This window comes from Numida meleagris, chromosome 25 (assembly GCF_002078875.1).
Source record: "Numida meleagris isolate 19003 breed g44 Domestic line chromosome 25, NumMel1.0, whole genome shotgun sequence".
In the NCBI taxonomy this organism is placed as follows: Eukaryota; Metazoa; Chordata; class Aves; order Galliformes; family Numididae; genus Numida; species Numida meleagris.
Genome location: NC_034433.1, coordinates 255,310 through 279,780, shown reverse-complemented (window position 1 = coordinate 279,780; position 24,471 = coordinate 255,310). Strand labels below are relative to the sequence as shown.

At 54.3% G+C, this 24,471-nt stretch overlaps 1 protein-coding gene across 10 annotated transcripts in view; it reads right to left on the bottom strand.

The window, feature by feature from the left end:
* Positions 1 to 23,680, bottom strand: part of CACNA1S (calcium voltage-gated channel subunit alpha1 S) — a 32,852-nt gene extending 9,172 nt beyond the window's left edge. For 3 of the 10 annotated variants that reach the window (XR_002432819.1, XM_021377212.1, XM_021377221.1), the window contains exons 1-28: positions 20,616 to 20,791; positions 17,501 to 17,606; positions 13,978 to 14,117; positions 13,074 to 13,195; positions 12,372 to 12,524; positions 11,930 to 12,135; positions 11,312 to 11,415; positions 10,637 to 10,785; positions 10,034 to 10,115; positions 9,647 to 9,807; positions 8,795 to 9,020; positions 8,231 to 8,438; positions 7,842 to 7,962; positions 7,424 to 7,538; positions 7,205 to 7,298; positions 7,012 to 7,081; positions 6,721 to 6,853; positions 6,477 to 6,606; positions 6,277 to 6,336; positions 5,608 to 5,714; positions 5,138 to 5,225; positions 4,761 to 4,868; positions 4,236 to 4,288; positions 3,864 to 4,010; positions 3,395 to 3,596; positions 2,338 to 2,496; positions 1,951 to 2,061; positions 1,607 to 1,690 (exon numbers count right to left, since the gene is read on the bottom strand). Coding sequence is in view for 9 of the 10 variants with exons in the window: in XM_021377212.1 (XP_021232887.1) it covers positions 1,607 to 1,690; positions 1,951 to 2,061; positions 2,338 to 2,496; positions 3,395 to 3,596; positions 3,864 to 4,010; positions 4,236 to 4,288; positions 4,761 to 4,868; positions 5,138 to 5,225; positions 5,608 to 5,714; positions 6,277 to 6,336; positions 6,477 to 6,606; positions 6,721 to 6,853; positions 7,012 to 7,081; positions 7,205 to 7,298; positions 7,424 to 7,538; positions 7,842 to 7,962; positions 8,231 to 8,438; positions 8,795 to 9,020; positions 9,647 to 9,807; positions 10,034 to 10,115; positions 10,637 to 10,785; positions 11,312 to 11,415; positions 11,930 to 12,135; positions 12,372 to 12,524; positions 13,074 to 13,195; positions 13,978 to 14,117; positions 17,501 to 17,606; positions 20,616 to 20,776 (3,600 nt within the window). In the remaining variant the exon portion in view is untranslated. Of the gene's footprint in view, positions 1 to 1,606; positions 1,691 to 1,950; positions 2,062 to 2,337; positions 2,497 to 3,394; positions 3,597 to 3,863; positions 4,011 to 4,235; positions 4,289 to 4,760; positions 4,869 to 5,137; positions 5,226 to 5,607; positions 5,715 to 6,276; positions 6,337 to 6,476; positions 6,607 to 6,720; positions 6,854 to 7,011; positions 7,082 to 7,204; positions 7,299 to 7,423; positions 7,539 to 7,841; positions 7,963 to 8,230; positions 8,439 to 8,794; positions 9,021 to 9,646; positions 9,808 to 10,033; positions 10,116 to 10,636; positions 10,786 to 11,311; positions 11,416 to 11,929; positions 12,136 to 12,371; positions 12,525 to 13,073; positions 13,196 to 13,977; positions 14,118 to 17,500; positions 17,607 to 20,615; positions 20,792 to 21,009; positions 21,196 to 22,376 lie in introns of those variants that run through there. The other 7 variants (XM_021377216.1, XM_021377214.1, XM_021377217.1 and 4 more) reach the window with 7 other exon arrangements.

Genomic DNA, 24,471 nt, shown 5'->3' with positions numbered 1-24,471 from the left:
CAGCACACAGCACCGGTTTGCTGGGGAGCCGGCTCTGAAATGGGCAGACACTGCCAGCCCCACATGCTCCATGGGGCAGCACTGCCAGAGGGTCTCCCGTCTCCACTTCCCCCTTTCTGAGAGCAGGGTGTGCCCCATCCCTGGAGGTGCGGAGGGCCAGGTTGGGTGGTAGGGCTCTGGGCAACCTGATCTAGTGCCTGATTTAGTGGTTGGCAACACTGCCCATGGCAGGAAGGTTGGAATGAGATGATCTTTGAAGTCCTTTCTATACCCAAGCCATTCTATGAATATCCCATGGGGTCTCTGAGAACCTGGTGATGGAACAACAGTGAGGACTTGGGCTTTGGCGGAGTAGAGGGCTCCTGATAGCATGTTCTCATCCCCAACAGACAGAGACATGAGGGAGGAGGAAAGGAGCAGAACGGAAAGAGAGGAAGAGAGGACAGACTTTGCAAACCAGAGCCTTGGAGCACTCGGGACTGGCTCGGCACTGAGAGGTGGGTGCAGACTTCTTTTGTGAGGGTCACACTTTTGAAAAAGCAGCAGCCACCAAGGACCCTGCAGCAGCAAGGTGAGTGGTGGTGGGTGCAGTGATTGCACACAGCTCCTGAGGACTCACTGGGAGCACAGTGAGGCTGAGAAGCCCAGAGGCTCCGAGAATGGCCACGCAGGGTGGAACATCTGGGGCTCTGTGAGCCCTGGAGCGTCCTCCAGAGAGGAAGGTGGCTTGCAAAGGGCCCTTAGGCACTCTTGCCCCAGCACCAAGAGCAGCTGGAGGTCACTCGGTGCACGATGACCGTGGCACCTGATCCTACAGCTGCTCCCACAGTTAATGTGGGATGTGTCAAATGCAGCGCATGACCTCCCTCCTTCCACACGGGGTGTGGAAGTCCCGATGTTGTGACAGGCAGTGGCACACTGGCTTACCAACACTGCTCTGAAAATGCTCCCGGTAAAGCATTTGGAAATTAGCCACTACCTGCCCTCACCCAGTCACTCAGTGCATGTGGAATAGAGCTTCTGCAATAGTGTATAGGGTATACACGTGCACACATATACAGCCAATGCATATGTGTGCATTGATCGCTGTATACAAGGACACACAGGAAGCAAACGCACTGAAATTTGACGTGTCTGATCCACCTACGGTGTTGTCCAGCAGTGTTCTGTGAGTACAGGGAGCTCAGGGGAACACTTTTTCTTCCCATGTGCACTGATCTGAGGATCACGGGAAATTCCCTGTCCAGAGGTGCATACATGGAAGACAAGCAGGGCAAGTGAGGCTGGGGTTGGCACGCATTGTGCTGCTCATGGCCCAGCTGGGACCAGGTATGCTGCTTGCCACAGGATCCCAGTGCCTACAGGCTCTTGGGAAGGGAGGGCACAGCGTGACATGTTGGTAGGCTGTTGGTCCCCTGTGTCCATGAAACACCCATGCCACAGGCTGATCCCAGCGTGCCCTTCCTCAGAACATGGCAGAGGGAGAAGAGAGGACACCAGTGTCCCACAGAGCTGGGGCATAGCCAGCTCACTCTGGGGCAGGTGCTGCAGGTACCGGCGCTGATGCTCCCTGGGACACTCTCTGCCCGAGCAGCCTGACACTTACATCAATCTCACTGAGGATGACGTCAATGATGCTGCCAATCACTATAAGGAAGTCGAAGACATTCCAGGGGTCCCCAAAGTAGCCCTGCCAGGGAAGAGACAGAGAAGACAAATGAACATCCAAGGAGAACAATGCTGGAACCCAGGGAAACAAGAGTCTAACAAGGGGAGCTTAGCAGAACCCACTCCTTAGCAGCCAGGCTGTGGTGCTGCCCCAAGCACAGTGGTCCACCAGCAGCAAGGAACACCAGGAAGGCAAGCACTCCAAGCTGCAGCATCTGGGATAAGGAGGATCACCTCACTGCCAAATGCAATGCCCTGTGAGAGGCTATGCCCTGCTCTCACCTTGGCTTTAAAGGCCATGAGCTTGAGGATCATCTCCAGGGTGAAGAGGACAGTGAAGGCCACATTGAGGATGTCTGAGATGTGGTTCATTTCTGCAGACTGGTTGTAATGCTGAGGAGAAGGCAGGAGAACCCCACTAGCACACAGCGGTCCCAGCCTCCCCTGTGAGTCCATAGGCGTGGGCTGCACGAGGCCCAGCCTCTCCCAAACCCACGGCTCAGGAGGGGTCAGCAAAAATGAAAAATCCACCCCCCGCAGCTCCCCTCATCCGACCTGCCCCACGTTGCCCCATACCAGCAGCACAGCCATGTAGGAAAGACCTCAGGAAGGGTTTCTGGGAGCCATGGACACCCCTCCAAGTGCCGAGCTCGGCACTCCATCCCTTACCTGCATGCCCAGGCAGATGGTGTTCAGCATGATCAGGAAGAACATGAGGTACTCGAAGTAGGAGGAGGTGACCACGTACCAGATCTGGTATTGGTAGGGATTCTTGGGGATGTAACGCCGCAGCGGGCGAGCCTTCAGTGCGTACTGCACACACTGGCGCTGGGGAGAGCAGGGCAGTGTGACCCCAGGGAGCTGCACGGGGCAGTGCCAGGGGCACAGGCACAGAGCCAGCACCACTGGTGACAGCGCACAACCCCACAGATGGCAGCTGGATCCCCCGCCTGTAGCCCTGTGACATGGGGCAGGGACAGCAATGGTTGTTATCTGCTGCACCCTCTGCACAAACAGCCAGGTGGCACCCACAAGGGACAAGTTTCCAAAGCCACCGCTCGCCTCCACAGATGGCCATGCTGACTCCAAGCCTTGAGGTTGCCCAGGCCCATGGAGTTCTGAACACCTCCGAAGATGGAGACTTCTGGGCAACACGTTCCAGTGCTTGACCACCTTTACCATAAGAACGTATTTTCTTATGTTTACATGGAATTTCTTGTTCTCTTCAGTCTGTGCCCATCACCTCTATCATTGGGTACCGCTGAGATGAGTCTGACTTCGTCTTCTCTACACCCTCCCATCAGATCCCTACAAGCCTTCCCTTCTCAAATACTTTCAGCTCCCAGCCTCTCCTCGTATGACAGATGCTCCTGACAATTCAGTGTGTCAGTGATCCTTTGCTGGACTCACCACCTGCCCAAATCACTTGTACTGGGGAGCCCAGAACAGGGCGCAGCCCTCTGCTCCAGCTCAGTGCGGGCACCCCACCTGCACCAGAAATCCCTTCCTTGATTCTGGTCGAGCTTGCCCTTCCCTTGGAAAGCTGATACCTGGTGCAAGCTTGCTTTGTGCCAGCCAGGAGTGCAGCTGCACCTGCCCCAGCAGTGTGCTGAGACCTGGGGAAGGTTCAGTTCATCCTGGGGCAGCAGGGCCAGCACTCAGAGCTGATCCAGCTCAATTAGAGCTAGGGCTGGTCCAGCTCACCCCATCCCAGCAGCTCCAGTACCTGGTTCTTGTCCAGCTCGCAGTTCTTGTACTCGCTCTCCCCCTGTTCCTGGAAGGTGACGATGACAAAGCCCACAAAGATGTTCATCATGAAGAAGGCAATGAGGATGATGTAGATGATGAAGAACATTGCAATCTCCACCCGGTAGTTGTAGATAGGGCCTTTATTCTCATCATTAGTGTCAATGGCCCTGTACAGCAGCCTACAGGAGGGAAAGTGAGGCAATAGAGACCCTGGTTAAGGGGAGGAAGACCATCTGTCTTCTTGAAGGATATGGAGAGCTCTGGGGACATCCTAAATCCAACAGAGGTGGAACAGGAGATTATCCCCTTGGCTCTACAGCCCCTACCAGGATGGCTAGCCCTGCTCCTCTGCCCAGGCAGCTCTTCATTCCCTGGTAAAGGCTTCCCAGCTGAGGGCTGCTCACAGCACAGACCCAGCCCTTGGGCCCTACACACAGCAGACTCACTCTGGCCAGCCCTCGAAGGTGGAGACAGTGAAAAGCGACATCATGGCTGAGAAGACATTGTTGAAGTGAAAGGCGTTGTGGAACCAGACCCGCTCCTTCAGCTCAATCTGCGTTGGGTCCCCATCCACGTAGTTGATGAAATATCCCCTGCAGCAGAAGAGATGCAGTACTCACCCAGCACAGCCCCTGCCCACCTGCTGTTTACACCTGGGAGAGGACATGGCCTTGTGCTACAGGTACTCCAGGATGAGGGACGGCAGCACAGGATCCCCAGCGCTTTCTTTTTTGCTGCAAGACCCCCACACAGGCACAAAAATGTCCCCATACACTCTGGCTGTTGCCTTGCCGGGCTGTGCTGCTTGGAGTTCTTACCTGCACTCCTTCTCCGTTAGCTTGGAGGGGTCTGTGCAGCTGTAAAACTTGCCCTGCATTTGACAGAGATCAGAAAAAATTGTGATTTTGCTGTGAGCTTTGACTTTTGCACAGACCCATCAGTCCCTTCCCTGCACCCATGCTAGCTCTGGCCTCTGCCACGGCCCATCATGCTTACTTGCTGCCAGCACAACCCAGCCTGGAGCTCACAGGGTGCCCCAGGGCCATGGCAGACCCTTTGGTCAATCCTAGGTCAAGACAGACAAATGCTGCCTAGTGATGTAGTGGGATTGTTTCTTCCAGAGCCCTGAGCTGAAACATAACCAGCTCATCCCGCCTGGGAGCAAACTATTTGGAAAATAAAGAAATAAGTGACTAAAATGAATGAACTAAAAGTTAGCATATGCAGATAGATCAGCTCAGTCTGCAGGGTATCCTGGAAGCTCTCCCCACATCTGTTAGGAATTTAGGCTCAATTTTTAGAACAAAGCTGCCCATCTCCTGCCCATCCAGGCCATCTCTCACCTTGAAGAGCTGCACCCCAATGCAGGCAAACATGAACTGCAGCAATGTCGTGACGACCACAATGTTACCAATGGTCTTGATGGCCACAAACACACACTGGACCACGTGCTGCAGAGGTCGAGGACAGAGGACATGTGAGTGTGCTTGGGGCAAGGTACCACTGTGTGCTCCCTGCCCACTGATAGCAGGGATGGCCCCAGAAAAAACAAACAGGTGTAAGCAGGAATCTGCCAAGAGCAGTGGGATGGGGCAGGCTCCTTCCATAATGGAGTGTGGGAATTGTGTTCCCAGCCCTGCAAACCCCACAGGGTGCAAAGCCTGCCACATAACTTCCTGTGGGCACTCTCATGGGTTGAAGACCCCAGCCTCCTTCTTACCTTCAGCCCCTTCGCCCTGTTAATGGCTCGCAGAGGCCTCAGCACCCTCAGCACCCTAAGGATCTTCACCACTGAGATGGTGCTGGACCTGAGGAGGAAGGCAGGGCTGAGATGGGGCAACTCCCTCCGTGCGCGGGTGGCCCCACCAAGGCTCCAGTGCTGAGGGATGGCAGAGACATCACTAAGCCATCATCCCACATCAGGGTTAGGGACACCACCACTTGGACAAAGTGACTCCAAACTGAATTCCCTCCCAGAACCTCTTCTTCTTTGTCACTCAAGGAGTTTGCTTCCCAGCCTCCCAGTCACCCATGCCTGGTTGCCACAAAGCTACAGACAATTTTTGGGTGCTAACATGCAGCCCAGGTTTAGCTGCTCCTTTTCTACCCAGCAGAGCCAGCCGCAGCAGCCCAGCTGCCCCACCAGGCAAAGCAATCAGTGCCCGCTCCACAAAACATGGAGGTGCTTACTCGAATCCCATGGAGATGAGGGACACAGCAACCACCAGCAAGTCGAGGATGTTGAATGAGTTCCTGCAGAAGGAGCCTTTGTGCAGGAAAGCACCGTATGCTGTCATCTGGAGAGCAGAAGGGGTTAGCAGAGTGGCCAGGCAGGGCTCAGGGCAGTGTCCCTCTGCAGCCCCAGGCAGACAGGGCATGGGCAGCTTCTTGCAGCTCCATGGGTCCTGTGCTGCTCACACCCTGGCTCTGAAGCCAGGCAGGCAGCTGGATGCAGCTGGAATCCTCTGCACTACACTGGCTGAAAGCAAAATTCTTCCAGTCATTCAGCAAACTGGAGAAGAGTAAATGTCTTACAGTGGGAGCAATATGCAGCAGCTGCTTGAATTACTATTTTACTTCACAGATTTTCATTGCTTACTCTTTCTCATTTTTTTTCTTAACAAACATGCTGTTGCCATAGCCCATCTGTCCCAGCGTCACAGCACAGCTGACACAGCTGCCTGACCTCACTACAAGAGGCCCCTGGGGCAGGTCATGCATTGCCAAGACATTACGAGCTCCGAGAACTTCAGGCTCAGCTGGCAGCTTCCCCTCATGGGGCCTGGCACTTGTGCCCATGGCCAGAACACATCTAGACCCATGTGCTAGGGCCAGGACCACAGGAGCAGAGAGACTTACCTTCAAGACAATTTCAACAGTGAAGACAGAAGTGAAACCAATGTCAAAGTATCCAAGAATCTGGGGGCATAAGCACCAAAACTCGATGAGATTTGGGTGATATGAGAAATGCAGTATTTCCAGAAGTCCTGGCATTGTGGTTTGCCCTCCGCTCTGTGCATGGAGGAGCACATCCCAACCCTCCAGAGTCACCCAGGCACCTGGTTGCGGAACGACTCGGCTCGGATGGGATCCTCAGCCGCCAGGGAGATGCTGCTGAGCAAGATGAAGAGCAGGATGAAGTTGGTGAACCAAGTGGCGTTGACAATTCTGTGGCACAGCATCCGAAACCTGCAGGGGACAAAGATGACATAAGACACTGCAAGAGGGACATTAGATAGGTGCCATGGTAGCCTGGAAGAGGGTTCTGGCTAAGCCTTGAGGACAGAAAGGCTCCATGCTTACTTATTGGTTGGGCTGAAGATGAAGAAGGAGCTGGCTTCAGGCATAGGCACAGCCTTCTCTTTCAGCTGTAGCTCTGCCAGAGGACGTGGCCGAGGACTCAGGGGGATTTCAGGCTCATCCTCCTCATCGTCACCTGCAGGGTGGTCACAAGGAAGGAAAAGGGTCACCCAGAGAGAGAGAGATGCAATGGGACCTCAGTGCCCCCATGTCACCACAACCTTCACTTCACACAGCCAGGCTGCAGCACCTTCCCTCTGCAATGTCCCCAGTTTTTCTGGGGCCAAGTCTGACCTGGGAAGTCTGCAGACGGGTAGGGATCTTTGATCTCATTGACATTGGATTCAAATTCATCCACTTTTAACTGAAAGGAAGGAGAGACCGAGAGGTAGATATGTAGGTAAGCGTGTCAGACTCAGGCAAGCTCCAAGCCTTTGTCAGCTCCTTCACCAGGACCTTCCAAGGGCCCAGCCCCACCAGCACTGACCTTAGCCGTTGTGGGAATCCCTTCTCCCTTTGCTTTCTGCTCAAGCTTCTTTGCCAACATTTGCTTTTCATCTTCAGACTTCTCTGGGTAACCCCTGAGTGGAGGGCAGAGGAAAACAAGGACAGAACTCAGGGCAGGGGCACAGGTGACACCATTCTGCCTTGTTGCCCAAAGCACCTGCTTGGGGAGTTCCCACTGCCATGTGCTGGCAGCACTCACCTGGACATCTTCCGCCGCTTGCGTTCCTCAGCTTTGGCCTTCTGGGCTGAGGTCAGGCTCTCAGCCTCAGCCAGATTATCAACCGCAATGGCCAGGAAGACATTGAGGAGGATATCTGGTGGGTCAGCACTAAGGACATGAACTTGCTTTCATTTGGAGGATGTGGCCAGGGCTGCCCATGGTCTCTGGTTTGTTCTGAGAAACCTTCCTGGAGATGAGCCCTTTTTACAACCTTGGCTGGTGATCGCTGACCCTCTGTATTCAAGTGCTGAGCTCTGGGCTGATGGCCCCATCCTTCAGCCCAGTCCTTACACATACACACACACACACAGAGCGATCTGCACAGTCCTGTGCAGCTGGAGCAGTCTATGGGGCTGGGCAGAGGGAGCCTGGACACAGCTTTGATATCAGAGGATACAGTTCCCGCAGACAAAGAGGATGATGAAGTAGATGCAGACCAGCATGCCAGGGAAGGATGGGCCCCCATAAGCCATTATCCCATTGTACATTATTGAATTCCAGTCCTCTCCAGTCAGGATCTGAGAAAAGAGCAGAGACAATGTGAGGAGAAGCAGGACAGGACCCCAGCTCAGTCCTGCTCCAGTGTCACTGCCAGATCTCACACCTTGCTCCACCCCTGAACCTGCAGTGTTCATGACTCCATTCTGATTTTCCTGTTCCAGCCTCAAAGCTGGATCACCTCCCATGAACCCACACCTCTCCTAACCCCAAGGAGTACCCCAGCCCAGGGGAAAGCCAGGCACTCCATCTTTCATCCCCCCTGTCCTGCTTGCTGCAGCCCCATACCTGGAAGACGCTGATGAGGGCCTGGGGGAAGTTGTCGAATGTGCTGCGTCGCACCTCCATGTCCTCGAAGTCATACATGCCTCCAAAGAGCTGCATGCCCAGTAGGGCAAAGACAATGATGAAGAGGAAGAGGAGGAGGAGCAGAGAGGCGATGGAGCGCACCGAATTGAGCAGGGAGGCCACCAGGTTACTCAGTGATGTCCAGTACCTGGGGAGAGGAGTGTGCAAGAGGTGGAATGGGGCAACCCAGTGAATGGGCTCTGAGTGCTGGGACTCCTCCAACCAGGACCCAGGAGATGGAAATGGAGCTCCAGGAGTGGTGTGACAGGCAAGATAGCCTGAAGCCACCGGTCCCGGTCCCCAGCACCCCCATTTATATAAGCTGAGCACTCAGAGCTCCCAAGGGACCCCACAAGACTTCCAGTAAGCCCTGCTCTGTCTTCATACCTACTCCAACACCACATCTCGAGGACAAAGAGATCACTAGCATGACCTTATTCACCACCCCAGGAGCCACTGACACCTGGGGGGCAGCCAGCTCTGTTTCCCAGCTCCCACACCAACCTGGTGATCTTGAAGATGCGGAGCAGCCGGATGCAACGCAGCACAGAGATGCCCAGGGGTGACAAGGTGCTGAGCTCCACCAGGATGGTCTCCAGGATCCCCGCACACACGACAAAGCAGTCAAAGCGGTTGAAGAGGGACATGAAGTACTGGCGCAGGCCCAGTGCATACATCTTCAGCAGCATTTCGGCCACAAAGAGCGCAAGCAGCACCCGGTTGGCATTGTCTGGGGGCGGAGATTCAGCCCATCAGAGCACGGACCTCTTCATTTGAGCATGGCACAGCAGGCAGGGAAGGAGGACAGTACTGCCACATCCTGCTCTGCCACCACTGCAGCAAACACAGCTTTCCAGGGAGGACCCAGGAAAGAAGGATGAGGAGAAGGGTGACACATGCAATCATGTTTGAGTCCACAGAGTGTGTCTACATGCCTGTGTCTGCATGCATTGTGTGCACGCAAGGCTGAGTTGTGTATGTGTGCTATACTCCGTATGTCTGTGAACACACGTAGTGTGATAACACATGGATACGTGCACGTCTGTACTGTGTGAGTGTATGCAATGTGTGTTCATGTGAACTACGCATGTACACTTGTAAATGCATACACTCTGCCCGTTCACTGTGTCAAAGAATGTATGCTATGCATGTATAAGTGCACACAACATCTGTATGCAATATGTAGTTGTGTGACAGCATACTGTGGATGGTGCACACATACTTGTGTGCATGGGCATGTCTGCATGTGCCTGACAGTCACTGTGTTATGCCAGTGGCTATGCATGCGCAGTAAGAATCCATGCATGTCTACACGGTAGCAAGGTGTCCTGGACCCTCCCTCTCCCTGGGCCTTACCTTGTACAATTGTCAGCCATTCAGGCTGGAAATGGTGCTCAGAGGCGATGGAGAGGGTGTTCAGTGCCACCAGCAGGATGACCAGCCAGTAGAAGAACTTGGACTTCACCACATCCCTGCACTTTCTACGAAACATTCGGTTCCAGCGCCTCCACTGCCGGCTGGAGAGAAGGCCACAGGGTCCACAGGGCCATCAGAACACAGAGCAAAGCCACCTCTGTACCCTTCTCCTGCTAGGCCCCTGCTATTTGCTGAGCCCCATGATAGCATCTCCTCCTGAGCACACAGTCCCTGGCTTTCCCCACAAAACTGGTGGCTGACAAAAAGCCTGGCCCAGCCAGGACTGCAAACCAAACCCAGGAGACGATTCAGCCTATGCATACTCACAAGTAGAGAATCCATTTGTTCATGCCCTCAATTTCATACAAGCTCTCTGTCTCCGACCCTCCTTCATCCAACGGCATCATACCTACAAAAGTAATGACACCCCAGGCTGTCCTTTGAGCCCTTGGGAAGAACATGCAGGAGGGGATCTCTCTCAGGAGCACACCTGGAAGAGTTTCCCCAGCAGAAGTGACATGGAGAAACGCTCTCCCAGTGAGACAGCAGAGACAGGCTGAGCAGGAGGTTTTAACTGTCAGATGCAGCGCACCCAGCAGGCCCCAGGAACACCCTCCCTGCAGCAAGAGCAGCAGCATCGCCAGCACACAGAAAACTGGGCTCAACTGGGATGTGAGCAAATGCAGAACAGGAGGAGGTGGTAAGAGCACTGGCCGCAGGCATGGAAGATGTGTTTGGTCTTTCCCCAAGCCCTCTTGGGAAACTCATGCATCTGCCAGTGGGAGAGCTGGTAACCCTGCCGTCTGTTAAGGACAGTGGCTGAGGTGAAGCTTCTGCAAAAGCATTTTGTTTCCTAGGTTTTTAGACAAAACTAGTCTGTGACTTCTCCAATGCTCACCCCGGAACCCAACGCTCACAGAGAGCTGGTACCTTCTCCTCTGGTCCGGTCACTGTCCATCACCTCAGCATGGGTGATCCAGTCCATGTAGCCCTTCAGATCCTCCTCCAGCTGCTGCTTCTCCCGCAGCTTCTGAAACGTGCCTCGTGACTTGGCCTTCTCACGCTCTTTGGTGAATTCCCTGGGACAAGGCAAGCAGCAGAGAGAGGAGCTGTGCAGAGGCCACGTACTACAGCCCTATGCCAGACCAGACCTTGGAGAAGAATAAAAGCCTGAACTCCCCTACCATCAAGAGACCTCTCTACTGACTGTTGTCTCTCTTGGCCTCATTCCATGACACAAGATCATGGGATATCACCAACTCCTTGTTGGCTTCCTCCCCACCACCAGCTGCTGTTTGGCAGCTCCTTGCTGCAGGAGGCTGTGGCTGGACAGGGCAGCTAAGGCTAGGTGCTGCAACGCTGCATCTGCTGATGGGTGCTTGTACTACAGGGAAAGGATTTCTGCACTGAGCTAAAATCTCTGACGGTCACAGAAGCTGATACAAAAGGCAACTGAAGGTTCAGTGTTTCTAAGCACGCAAGGAAAAAGGCTGACTGAAAGAGGAAAAGGAACAGAAACATATCAAGGCTTTCTTCCTATATAGGCAGTATCTACACTCTTCTCACTGATACGCTGGCAAAGAGAGGGGCCCGGGTGGCACTTACCCACTGAGCACCCCCAGCACCAGATTGAGAACAAAGAAGGAACCAAGCAAAATAAGGCTGACAAAGTAGATCCAGGGCCATTCATTCCCAATGGCATCGTTAACCTGGCAAGGAGAGAGGCAGATGGTGTATCCTCAACACGCTCTTCCAGCTGTCTTTCCCAGGAGCACCCCAACAGCCTGTAGGAGATTTGTTCCTCTAAAGGGAGTGTTTGGGATGGATGCAGATTCACCTGAGAGCCTAGCTCCTTACCCCAGTGGAGGAAAAGCCAGACCTAAGCATTTGGAAGCAGATTTAAACGTCAGCCTCATACCCAAGACTCACCAAGACAGTCTCCCAAAGACTGAAAAACATGGTTGAGAGGTCTATAACCTTTCCCAAAGGTGGGAGCTAGAGCACTCTGCTGTCCACATGGAGAGCAAAGGCTTCTTGGACAGTGATGCAGAGGACAAGCATGGTGCGTGACAGGATGTGCACCACAGTACGAAGCTTGCTGGGGGCAAGGCTTCTTTCAGTAGGGGGCTGACCTAACCCTACCAAAGGGTCCTGCATCCTGCCAGGCAGAACCAGCCGTCACCTGCAGTGAACTGGGCACCAAGCCCAGGCCACTGGACTCACCCAGTAGAGTACTTCGGTCCAGCCCTCCATGGTGATGCACTGATAGACAGTCAGCATGGCAAAGCCAAAGTTATCAAAGTGAGTGATGCCATTGTTGGGTCCTGGCCAGCCACTTCGGCACTCAGTGCCATTGATGGAGCAGTGACGCCCATGGCCAGAGGTTGTGCAGGGTGCTGGCTTCTCTGACCCCACTGTGGCGATCACATCTGTGGGGAAAAGCCATAACATAAGTGGCAGGCTGGGCAAGGCAAGCAGGTCCCAGCACCCCCAGATCTCCTGCAGAAGCTTTCACCACCTCCTCACACCATCCACGTCCTGTACCACATGCCTTTCAGCCCTGCCACGCCACACTCCCAGGCTTTCTGCTACCCACAGAGGCTTTGTGGTCCCCACAGCTACACAGAAGCATCTCTGACCTCCTGCACCCCTGCCACAGTCCCACCTGTCCCAAGGTAGTAGCAGGTCTTGTGCATCTTGCCCTTGAAGAGCTCTTGCCCCACGATGGCATAGATGATGATCATGAAGAGGACGAGCAGCGCGATGTGGAGCAGAGGCACCATGGCCTTGATAATGGAGTTCAGGACAACCTGCAGACCTGCACCAGGGAGAAAGGAGAGGAGCTCAGCCACATCCCAAACAACTTTGGGTGCACCCTACATTCCTGCCAGCCCCTCTGAAATGCCCCACACCAAGGGCAAGTCCTAACGTGGACTGAAATCTCTGCAGCAATTTCTTGCTCCTTTCTCTACCCACCATACAAGCACCTGGAACACCCCAGCAGAGCCAGTCACCAGGCAGTGCTGGAGACTATTTCATGCCCCTCCGTCTATTTTGTTGTCTCTCTTCCTGTCTGTAGCTACATAAGCTACAGGAAAATGAGAGCTCTGCCAAGAGAAACTAGAGTGAGACCTTAAATCCTTACACACCAACCACCCAAAGATGCTGACACCAAGCTGTGGAGGGAGCTATGTGCATGCTGACCTGCAGATCCCAGCATTGATAAATGCAAGCTGCAGAGAGGAACAAGATTCTGCAGCTCCTCCACATCCATATTGTGGCCAGGTGTGGCCCAGCAGCAAATGGAACCTGCCCTGTGGCCAACCCACTCCACAGCCCCTCCTGTTAACAAGGGCCCGGCACTCACTTGGCACTCCGGACACCAGGCGCAGAGGTCTCAGCACACGAAACGCTCGCAGGGCCTTGACATCAAAGCCACCTTTCCCTCCCTCCTTTGCATTGATCTGCTCCAGAGTCATGGTGACAAGACTGAAAGAGCCAGGGCACAGAGCAGGGAAGGGAAAGGGGAGAAGGAAGGACAGGGAGGAAGAGAAGCACATGAAAATGGAGACCAGGAATCTCTGCTGGAGCAGCCACGTGCTGGGGTGCAATCTGCTCTGCTGAGCACCCAGGGACCCTCCCATGCTATCCCCTGTGGGTCCATTCCCTGTGCCAAGCACTGGAAGACACTGTGCCCTCCTGCTACCCAGGGCAAGGAGCTTCAACAGGCACTGAGAGGACAGGCAAGAAGAAACAGAAGTTACAGAGGGTTCCAAGGCAAGAAAACGTGGCCCTTGGGAGAAGGCCATGAGCTGATTCTTCAACTTGAGGCTCAGGGCAAACTTTCTTGCTCTCTACAGCTTTCTGAAAGGAGGCGAGCAAGGCAGGATTGGTTTCTGCTCCCAGGTAACAGTGATAGGATGAGAGGTGATGGCCTCACATTGCACTAGAGAGGGTCAGGTTGGATATTAGGAACAATTTCTTCTTCAAAAGAGTGGTCAGGCACTGGCACAGGCTGCCCAGGGAGGTGGTGGAGTCATTGTCCCTGGAGATGTTCAGGAAATGTGGAGACGTGGCACAGGGGGACATGGTCAGTGGGCTTGGTGGGGATGAACTGGAGTTGAACTTGGGCATTCAGAGGTCTTTTCCAGTCTTAATGATTCTGATTCTAACTTGCCCTAAAACCTACTGCAGTCACCAGAAAAACCAATGTGGTCAATAGCCAATGGACCAGGCAACCAGAGTGCCAGCAGCTTCCCCTCCTTCATTACCCCAGGGACACGATGGAGAAGTCGAGCACATTCCAGCCATTTCGGAGATAGGCATCCGTATGGAACAGAAACCCGTAAGCGATGATCTTGAGCATGGCCTCGATGGCAAAGAAGATCAGGAAGGCATATTCAAACTTCTCCTGGGGATTGCAAGCAGCAGAAGGTGCTCCGTTAGGGCAGTATCACCACCCTCAGCCTCACACCACGCATGACCATCCCTACAGCATTGCTGGGTCACCACTGCCCCATGGCCTTCCTCCCACAGCTGGCCCTGCAACCTCCACTTCAGCCCCTCCCGCTGAGGCCGTGCGGGGCCTGTCCCAGAGCCACTGCACAGCCACCATGACAGGAGCTGGCTGTGTCATGGTTCCCTGGTTCTCCCCAGGCCTCGAGGCTCCCTGCCCAGTGCCAGACACCAGTACGGCAGATTGAGCTGCTGGAAGGAAACCGGCCCTGGGGCTCCAACAGGCAGAGCTGTGCCTGCTGCCAGCTGGGCCCTGGCACCCCACACAGCCACCGGGCCCGGAATAGCTTGGCCTCCATGGGAGCATGGCCAAGAGCCGTGTGCCCACCTGGCTCTGCCTGTCACTGCCATTGCGGCCAGCCCTGCTGATGACTCTTTCCAGGCCAGGATTAAAATGCCTCTGAAGCACTCGAATGAACAGGGATATTTATATTTCTGGTTTTCCATGGCCCCTCTCCTCACTGTGCACCCCGTGGGGGGCAGGGAGCAGCCCTGGGCTCTGTGGGGAATGGCACCCAGAGGGCAGAGGGAGGCAGCACGCTGCCATGGCTCTGCGTCCTCCCAGGGCCGTCTGCCTTGCCAAATGGAAAACACTGCCCATTCACAAGCAACCAAGGCCAAGGCTTAGACAGACACAGTGCTTGCTCAGTTACCATGTTCACAAGCAGTGGGCGCGCCAAGTGTCCCTGTCTGACTGCCATCATACAGTGCCAGCTCCTCGTTAGGTCTGTGGGAAGCAGTGGCGAGAGCAGAAACCTAAGCACTGCACTTACGGGTGTTATAAGGGCTGCACCTTCAAGGGTTTAGCATCTTCAAGGCTTTAGCTAAGGCAGCTCAATGCTTGCCTTCCCCGTTGATCAGTGATGGATCCTCCATAGCCCATCCTTGCAATCCCAGATACACAGACACAATTATCATTCACGTTTCAGGTTGGCAACTGCCAAGGCTCAGGCTGGTCCCAGAATCAGCACACAGCCATCCAAAAGTGAATTCCTGGGCCAAGGGAGAGCCAGCAGGCAGCCCCTGCTGCCTAAGTTACTTCTGTCCTTAGAGACTGCAACTATCTGTGCAGCAACAGCTCTACGTTGTGTTTTGCAGACACAATCACATACACAGAGCTGGATCATCCTGACCTGTCCTGCTGGTGTAACCCCTCTGGAATTAGGAAAGCTCACAGCATGGTCATTAGGTGCTATGTAGGGCTCCATCAGTGCTGGTTGGAGAGATCCCCATAACCTGTCCTATCTGTAGACACATGCTAATGTCAGCAGAGCAGGAGGAATAGCAGGTCCTGACTGTCAACATGTCACTGGCCTGAGGGGGGACAGCCTCTCACTCAGGCAGGTCACAGCAAACCTCCTGGACTCCCCAAGTTATGGGTGTAGCTGCAGGACTTGCTGAGTATGAGACTCTTGTGGCCACAAAGCAATGTCTTGAGCCAGGACAGACTTACTGCTGCCTCTGGATAGCAGCAGAAAGCAGCCAGGGGACGTTTTGTCCTGGCAGGGTAGATACCTGTGCTGGCACTGCCCCAGGGTTGGATGTACAATGTGCCCAGCCTTTAAAAAGTACTATAAAAAGCTGCAGATCTCTATAGCTTGCTAGGCTGCTGCACAGACACATGCTTCAACAATGCTAAGGGACATGGAGTAACCTGACCTGAGGGCTCTGAACGAGATCCAGCACAGCAGGAATAACACTGTGCACCACACCGATGCAATGCAACATGACACAGCTCCAGCCTGGAGAGCAACATTGGCTCCCAACCCCTAAGGCCACTCAGTTCTCTCCAAAATGAGTCCCCTGTTTCCCCGCAACCCCCAGCCACTGCAGCATCTCACTGCTGCTGGAAAGAATGCCTCCAATGAGGCTTTGCTGCACTGTCTGCAGCCTTGCACAGAGCACAGCATCACCCGCGGCAATGGGCATCTGGCTCCGCTCACAGCAGGGATTGCTCATCCGAAGGCACCAGAACGTGAAGACAAAGAAATGTGTAGAGCGGGGCTGAAAGAGCGGAGGCCTGGGGCTGCCAGGCTGCTGATACACTGGGCTGTTGATATGGCAACGGGCTGAGAAAAATAAAATTGGGTATAGTATTAAAAAAAATGTGTAATAAATACAAGCAGATGAAATTTCATTATGCAGTTAGCTCAGTGAGGGCCCTGCCAAGTGTCCCTGTCCCACAGCTCTGCTGCCTGCTGCTGTGACCTCTCCAGCTCTGCCCTCACCTACATCCTGGTCTCAGCCAAATCCCATCCACCGCTGCCACCCCCACCTCTTGCTTCACCCCTATCACGGCCATCCCCATCTCTTGGCCCAGACCTCTTTGCATTTTAACCTCTCTGCACCTTTCAAACACTGTCACGTCATCATGGCCAGGGAAGAAACCTGCTCAAGTGAAATCCTTTCTTCCTATTCCATATCACAAACTTTGGACTGCTTTAAGATTTTTCTCTAAGGGAACGGCAGAAAACAGAGAGGTGTTTTTAAGTCGCGAATTGCCAGCACTACCTGCACACAACATCCACCCCAGCACTGAGGAGTCCTGAAATTAGCAAAGAGAACATTTCGGTATAAACAACATATTTGGATGCTTGGATTCAGCCCAAACTCAGATTCACAATAGAAATCAATATGGATTGAACTACGGTTGAGATCTAAGAGGGGGAAAGAGACAGCGAACTAAAACTAATGAAAGCTATTGATTCGGATCACACCAAAACATCTTATTCCAGGCAAGATGGAGTGATTGGAAACAATGGAATAACGGATTGGGAAGGAAGGACCTCTCCTTAACAGAGATTTGGGTGTTGGTTTTTTTCCTCTTTAAAAAAATGTCCTAGAATTAAAATTCAGTTTAGAAATGAATGGCCAGGTAATTTAGTCCCAAATATGCTAAAACAAAACATTTCAGCCTTTCTAGAACAGGAGGTTTCCTTCTGGAAGCACTGAGCTTTAAAAAAATAATAATAATAATAAAAATGAGATTTATTCTTCTTTTGGCATCGATCCTTCCTTCCCACGTACTTCCCACACCACTCTGCTGCCTTTGGCCTCAACCTAGGGTTATTTCCAGCCCCTCTCCAGACCCATTTTGCAGTGGCTTCTCTTTGATTTGTGGCATCTCTCATGGACTGACACATGATTCCACCCCACTGGGCAGCAGCCCTACAGGTGCCATCACCTTGCACCCAGACACACTGAGGATGAGCAACACAGAACGCTCAAGGCAGACCGCAGCTTTGCAGAGAGGAGGGTGGCAGGAGAGCTGAATCTCACCAGGCTGGAATTGGCCACGTTGGTGTCGTCCTCTGGCATGGGCAGGTAGATGGCCAGGGCGATGCAGTTGGCAAAGATGGTCAGAAGGATGATGATCTCGAAAGGTCTGAACCAGTGTTAAGGAGAGGAGAGATGGGAAAGCAGTCCCTGCCTGTAGCCTGTCAGGGTGTATGTGGGGAAAGCATAGGGAAACAGCCTCCCCCTGGGGCAGGGAGCCAGCCAGCAGCCAGACCTCACCCTCTGCACATCCTCAGCATCTGCCCATTCCTGAGGTCCCTGGAGAGGGGAGGGAATTGAGGCAGGGTGAGACACAGGACCTGGAGAGGGGCAGCACCTGCACAGGATGTAAGGGGACAAAGCACAGAGTGAAAGGCTGCAGCTGAGGACTAAGCAGGGGGTTGGGAACCTGGGATTTCCCCCACGCGTCATTCACTGAGCCACCCTGAAGGCTCAAGATCCTCTCCCACAACACAGGGATCACAGAGCATTGCATTCCAGAGCCCTGGTAGCCCTGGCTCCCACTGTTGTGCTCAGCTTCCAGGAGGGAGATGCTGCAGAGCAGCAGACCTCAGGTGCATTGTGCCACCCTGAGCTGCCAGCTCATCCAGCAGACACCCAGCTCACAACTCAGTGTTCCACAGCCCACACAGGCAGTGCAGTCATGGCTCTCCTGCTGAGTGCCAGAGTCTCTCTCCCTCCCCAGAACAGAGAATTGGGTCATCCGCGCCCTGGGGCATCTCTGAACGAAGGGGGTGGCTTGTTGTTTCACCTCCAAGGCCCAGGGACAGCCACTTGGTCACTCCTGCCACTGTCACTGCTCTGAGGCCATTGAAACCTCAAGGTCAAGCTTCAGCTGTCACATTCCAGCAGTCCCAAAAGGGCTCACATTCCCCCAGGACCCTGGCCACAGCAAGGCTCCCACCCCAGGGACCACAGCCTCTGCTCCTCCCAGCATGGCTCAAAGCCACCACCCCGTGCCACCCTGGAAGAACAGTAGCCAGCCATCCTCTTTTGCTGTCCTTCACTGGTCACATCCAGGCCGTGCAGGCTTGTGCTCTAGACACCACACCATGCAGCTGTGCACATACCTAAAAGCAAAGGAGTCTTCTCTGCACATCCAGTGGCCTTGTGCTACCAGCTCTGGGTACAGCATGGCACAAGAACACAGTAAGTATTTTTGGTCCCTGCTCACTGCTGAGTGCTTCTCAGTTCTCCCTGACTTGTTTGCCTCGCCTGTGCCCACCAGCAGCACTGGAGCTAAGTGCAGGTGGAGAAAATGAAAGTGCTGGTCCACCTGTCCACAGGGCAAACCCCCCACGGCGTAAATCTACAAGTAGTGACGTAAATCAGCACACTCCCCTCCAGCTCCTTCTCCTCTCTAGCACCGCAGTTATGACCACAGCCAGTGCCTACTCCTGAGCTGTTTTGAGATCTGCTTCGAGATCTGTTTCCCCCACCCCTACCCGTAACTACGCTGTCACCTGCAAATCCCCTGCAGCCCCATCCCACCTCGGCAGAGCCTCCTGTGAGCACCTGCAGCTCAGCCCTTGAAATTCACCATCCCAGCACAGCAGCCCTGAAGCCATACATTTCCCTACATGACGGTTGATCTGACTACTGAGGAGAGGGAGCAGAGCCAAAACTGGGGAATTCTCCTTTTCTGCTTCTGGGGTGCCTCACCAGCACATCCTTCCCAGAGCTGTTTGTCTCAAACAGGCAATGGCTATGGAAGACACTTGTGCATACAGCCTAGCGGCACGGGGAGAGTCGGAGATAGGCCTTATGTCTTCCAGCATGCTCAAACACATTCCTCATCCTGGGTCAGCACATGCCAGAGTGCGCAGAGCACAGAGGGGGCCTCTCCCACATCAATGCATCAAGAGAGGAGCGTGGGAGGGGAGAGGTGGCATCCCACCATGGAGGCTGCAGGTGCTTCTGACCTGGGTAGGACAAAGAATCCTGGGCACTGGATGTCAGCAGCATCACTCTTGTGCCCGGCCGTATTTATACCCCAGTGCACCTGACTGCCCTCATTTAAGGGTCAGGATGTACAAGCCCTGACGGGACAGTTAGGGACGTCAAGCCAGGCGAGCTGCCAAGTGGGGATTAGCTGCGACTGTGTTCTGGGGGGATACCTAGTGCATGGGTTTGGTATCGCCACACACAATCCCACTCCCAGGGCTCATCTCTGCTCTGCAGCGTCTGCTGTCAGAGCCACAAAGCTGAGGCACTGACATGGATAGGGTCTTTTCCAGGCAGCCGGAGAGTGGGCAGTATTGCTGCTCTCAGCCTAGGGTGGGAGAAAGGCTGAACAGAGGCTGTGCTTTTCTTCCATGCCAAAACATCCCAGAGAAGAGATGGCCAATCAGCGAGCAAGACTCAGAAGCCCATCCCTGAATTAAGCCGGGGCACTGAAAGATCATGTCCCCTTGAAAACATCACTCACAAAAGCCTTCACCGGTGATGTTAATACCGGGGAGGGATGGGAAAAGGGGACAACAGCATTGGCAAGGATTTGGGGGATGCTGCCAGCCCCCCCAGCATGGCAGGCAGTGGATGCAGGACAAGGCAAGAGGTGATGCACACACCTTGTGTGCATCACCTCTTGCAGCTTGCCATGGTCTCACTGCCTAACCCCAAGCCCCCTCTCACTGCAGTCCCCAGCTCCATCCTCGCTGCTGCTTCCCAGCCCTGGCTCTCCTGCCGTGCCTGACCCAGCCCCACTTCAGAATGGGCACCATACCCGCACCACACTTCTCCCATCCCAGCAGGCTGTCCTGGTTCTCCCAGCACAGCTCCTGCAAGTACAAAATACATTCATACCCAGGAGTCTCTTGCTGCCCAGACTGTCCCTGCAACACCCCACCAAAGATCCCCATGGCTTCACAGCCCCATCTTTCCATACAAGCCCATCTGACCCCAGCTGGCACAACCATTGTCTTTAACACATCCTCCAGGTGTCCCTAATTGCTTTCCCTGCTCCCCCACCAGCTCAGTGGGACAGACAAGCACACAGCCCAAGCATGGCACCGCAGCAGCGTGCTGTGAGTTCTCCTCCTGCAGATTGAGGCTCCTGCTCCCCAGCACCCCTGCCCACAGGGACTCTGAAGGATACTTCCATTCCACGATGCTGATGCATGCCTTCCGCAGCGGGTTCTGTAGGGTTAAGCAGAATAGAGCCCTGGGTGGCCGAGGGGCTACTGGTGGCACCGGCTTCTTGGACTTCTCCTTCTGTTGCCTCTTCTTCAAGTCATCCTGGTGGGACGCAGGCTCCATGGTGATTCTCCCCAAGCTGTTTCTCCCCCTCTTACCCCACAGCCGACCCCCCAGTCCCAGCCAGCCAGAGCTCCTCCAGATCCCCCTTCTTGAGGAGCCTGACTCCGGGGGCTGGAGGCTGCGTTCGCATGCACAGCACACAAAGCACAAATTTAAATTTAGATCCCTGGCTCCCGGGTGCTGTCGCAGCTCCTGAGGCAGCAAAAGGACCCCAGCAGCTGTTGCTTCCTTACCCGGCACATTACGAGGCAGGCGAGTGCTTTGCATGCCACTGAGCGGGCTGGGGGGCGGGGACCGGCTGCCTGGCACCGCACTCATCTTCTCCAAAGGAAAAGTGCTTTTGTCCCTTGTCACCTCTTTCCCCAGTGCCCCAGCTGGGAAGGAACGCCAGGCAGCCAGGAGAACACACCCAGTCCCGTCTGTCAAATCACATTTTTGGGGTGAGATGAACAGGACTCTGGCCAGTAGGGCACTTTCCCAAAGAAATATTCTTGAGGCCCCCTGATGGGTGTTGCTGCAAAGGTGAGCTGGCCCTAACAGGAAAAATACTGACAGAAAATGCCTGCAAAAAAATATCTGCTAGAACACTGACAGAGGATGATGCCTGCCAGCTTGGGAGCATCCCTGGAAGGCACAGCTTGGCCTCCTTGCAGGGCAGCTGGGTACCTAAGGACCAGAGACACCGTGACTATACCATTAGTAAATGCAAAACCAAAGAATTGTAACAGTAAGGAGAAAATGACTCTCGGAAAACTGTCTGAGAACAGGGAACATCATAATCTATTGATCAACTCAGGTGAAAGAGAGAAATTAGCAGCAACTACTGGCTGCTCCAAGAGGTGGCATCCTACATCCTCTTAAGTCTGCGATATAAAAATGCCTTGTTTTCCAACCAAAATGGAGCCTCTCCCTCAGAATTTTCTGTGCTGCATGAAGTTTTCTTTCCTACATTTCCTAAATAAATTCAACCTTACCTAGGGAGCCCTGGCTGGCTCCAAACTGTGATGTGGATCAACTCTAAAGTGAGACGTGGTCCATTACATCATTGGTCTCACTCTCAGGCCCACTGTTGGGGGGTTGGTCTCTTCTGACACAGGCTTACTTAATAAGGCCCTTCTGAGTTTGATTCACTTACACTCTTCTAAGATTGGTTTGATACAAGATAATTTTATGAAATACATATTATATGCATAATCTGTCCTAAGTGTAGTAATAGTAAGTATACCCACATGTAAGTATAGCTTTTATAGTGTTGAGAAGTTTTTTATATCTATAATACTAATCTGTATTTGGTGATATATTACCAATTTGTACTGCATCTGATTTCCCTCCTACTACCTCTAATTGCTGATACTATTTATTAGTGCTATTTCCTCACATATATACATACACACATACACACACACACACTTCCTGGTAGTATCAATAGTAGGTTGTCATCCAGATACATCTGCCTTTTAAAAATTATATTTATTATATTTAACTATATTTGCTAGTGGTGGTTTGTGGTAACCTGTAATAAACATACTCTAGAAAAAAACACCTCCACATCCTTCTGTATTACAGAATCTCACAACCCAGTGTTGCAGCCTCTACACACCTGCGGCCCACACCGTTACACTCCTCCCTCTGGAGGATTCCAGCTTCATTTGGTGCGCACTGCTCAGTTCAGCCCTCATCCTGCTGCTGCGGGGCCTCTGGGGCTGAGTGCATTGTGCTGATGCAGGCAGGGACTAGACCCCAACCTCAGACTCCACACTGAGTCCGAAACATGCTCTGGTTTGCCATTCCTGGGGATGAACAATAGTCACAGGAATCATGGCAGTGTAGAGAAGCAGGCTGTCAGCACCTCCCTGCAGGAGGGGAAAACAAGGTACAAGGAAGCGCAGCTGTTGTGGTTTTGCTGGAGCAGTCAACAGTTGCACTAACCGTATTCCCATCCTACCGAGGTATTATGGCCTAACACAGCTGTGTACCAGCCAACACCCTGCACCCCAGCAAGCTGATACACCCACTGCATGGCACTGCCCAAAGTTTCCTTGCCTTCACTTTGCAGGGTTCACTTAACCCACTGTGGAACTGCCTCTGCTGGGCACCAGGAGGATCCCTTATCTCATTTAGTCCTCATTCTTCTCCCTGTCCCTCTTGAAAGCCAGAGCTTAGCTTCTGCTACTGCCTCCTGCAGAACAACAAGGACTCAGGGCCCACCTAGTGGCAAAACAGCAGCGGACAGCCTGCAGCACCTGATGCCAGCAGCACGGGACCTGTCCCGGCTTAAAGAACCACAGAACATCCCAAGCTGGACGGGACCCATAGGGATCCGAATCCAAACCCCGGCCCCACACAGCACCACCCAAGCCCTATGGCTGAGAGCAGTGTCCCAGTGCTCCCTGAGCTCCGAGAGCTCAGGGAGCAGTGTCCACCGCCCCCTGGGACAGAGCACAGCCTGACCCCCCCCGACACAGCTCCATGCCATTCCCTTGTCGCTGTCACCAGAGATGAACGCTGCCCCCTCCGCCAAACAAACCAAGGGCCCCAAGCCGCCCCTCACGCCCCCTTCCCCTATTCCTTTTCCCTTCTCCGCAGCCCTCCTTCAGACGCTCTCCCATAGCTTTATGTCCTCCTTATACAGAGATGAGGCCTCAGCAGCGCAGCGCAGGCCCTGCCCTGGGCCCGGCACCACTGCCCCTTCCCAGGAGGCGCCCGCAGGAAACTTCAGCCCTCGGACTCCGCCGGTTAAACCTGCCTCAGCAGAGAGGCCTCCCAAGGACTTCCTTCCATAGCACTCCCTCCCACGGACCCCCTCAGAAGCACACCCGCAGCCCGGTGCTAACAGCACACCGCTACCCAAGCCCGCCGGCTGCCATGACACCGCCACGCTGGCACCGCCCCCCGCGCCCTGCGTCATCACGTCGGGCTGCGCCAGGCGGCGCGGTGGGCGAGACCATTTATGGGAGAGGCGGGGGGGGCAGGCGGGGCCATTACTTGAGGGGAGGGGGAGCGAGGGCGGAACCATTGCGCGAGGGCGGGAGGAGGGGGTGACTCCTGCGGGGGAACGGCGGCGGCCCCGCAGTGCTGACAGCGGCCGCCCGAGGGCAGCAGCGCTCCGCGCCCGGCGGGTGCGCGGGATGCCGGCCGCTCCTGAGCCGCCGCACAGCGATCCGCTCTCCTGCACATCCCCGGTGTTCCATGCACCACGACCCCTTCCCCCCCGTTCCACTCCTGGTCTCCCGGCTGCTGGGGAGCGATGCTCCGGGACAGGGCTGGCTCCACACGCAGCCCTGCGTGGGCAGCGGCATTGCCACTCTGGGGGCTTTGGGGGCTGTGGGAAAGCAGTAAGTGCTGTTGCCAAGCTCAGCCCATCCCAAGCATGGGAAAACCATGATGGCTTCACCTCCTCCAGAGTAAGATGTGCCACTGAGGAAGGGAGAGAGGAGCTGGGAACCGTGGGCAGAGCCCTCCCATGATGCTTGTACCCATGATGCCACCCAGCACGAGGCCAACAGAGCCATAAAGACATCACAGAACCACCACAGAATCAGAGAACTGTTAAGACTGGAAAAGACCTTCGAGGTCATCAAGTCCAACCACAACCCATCCCCACCATGCCCACTCAGGGAACCAGTAAGGCTGGAAAAGACCTCTAGGATCACCCAATCCAACCATCAACCCATGCCCACCATGCCCATTCATAG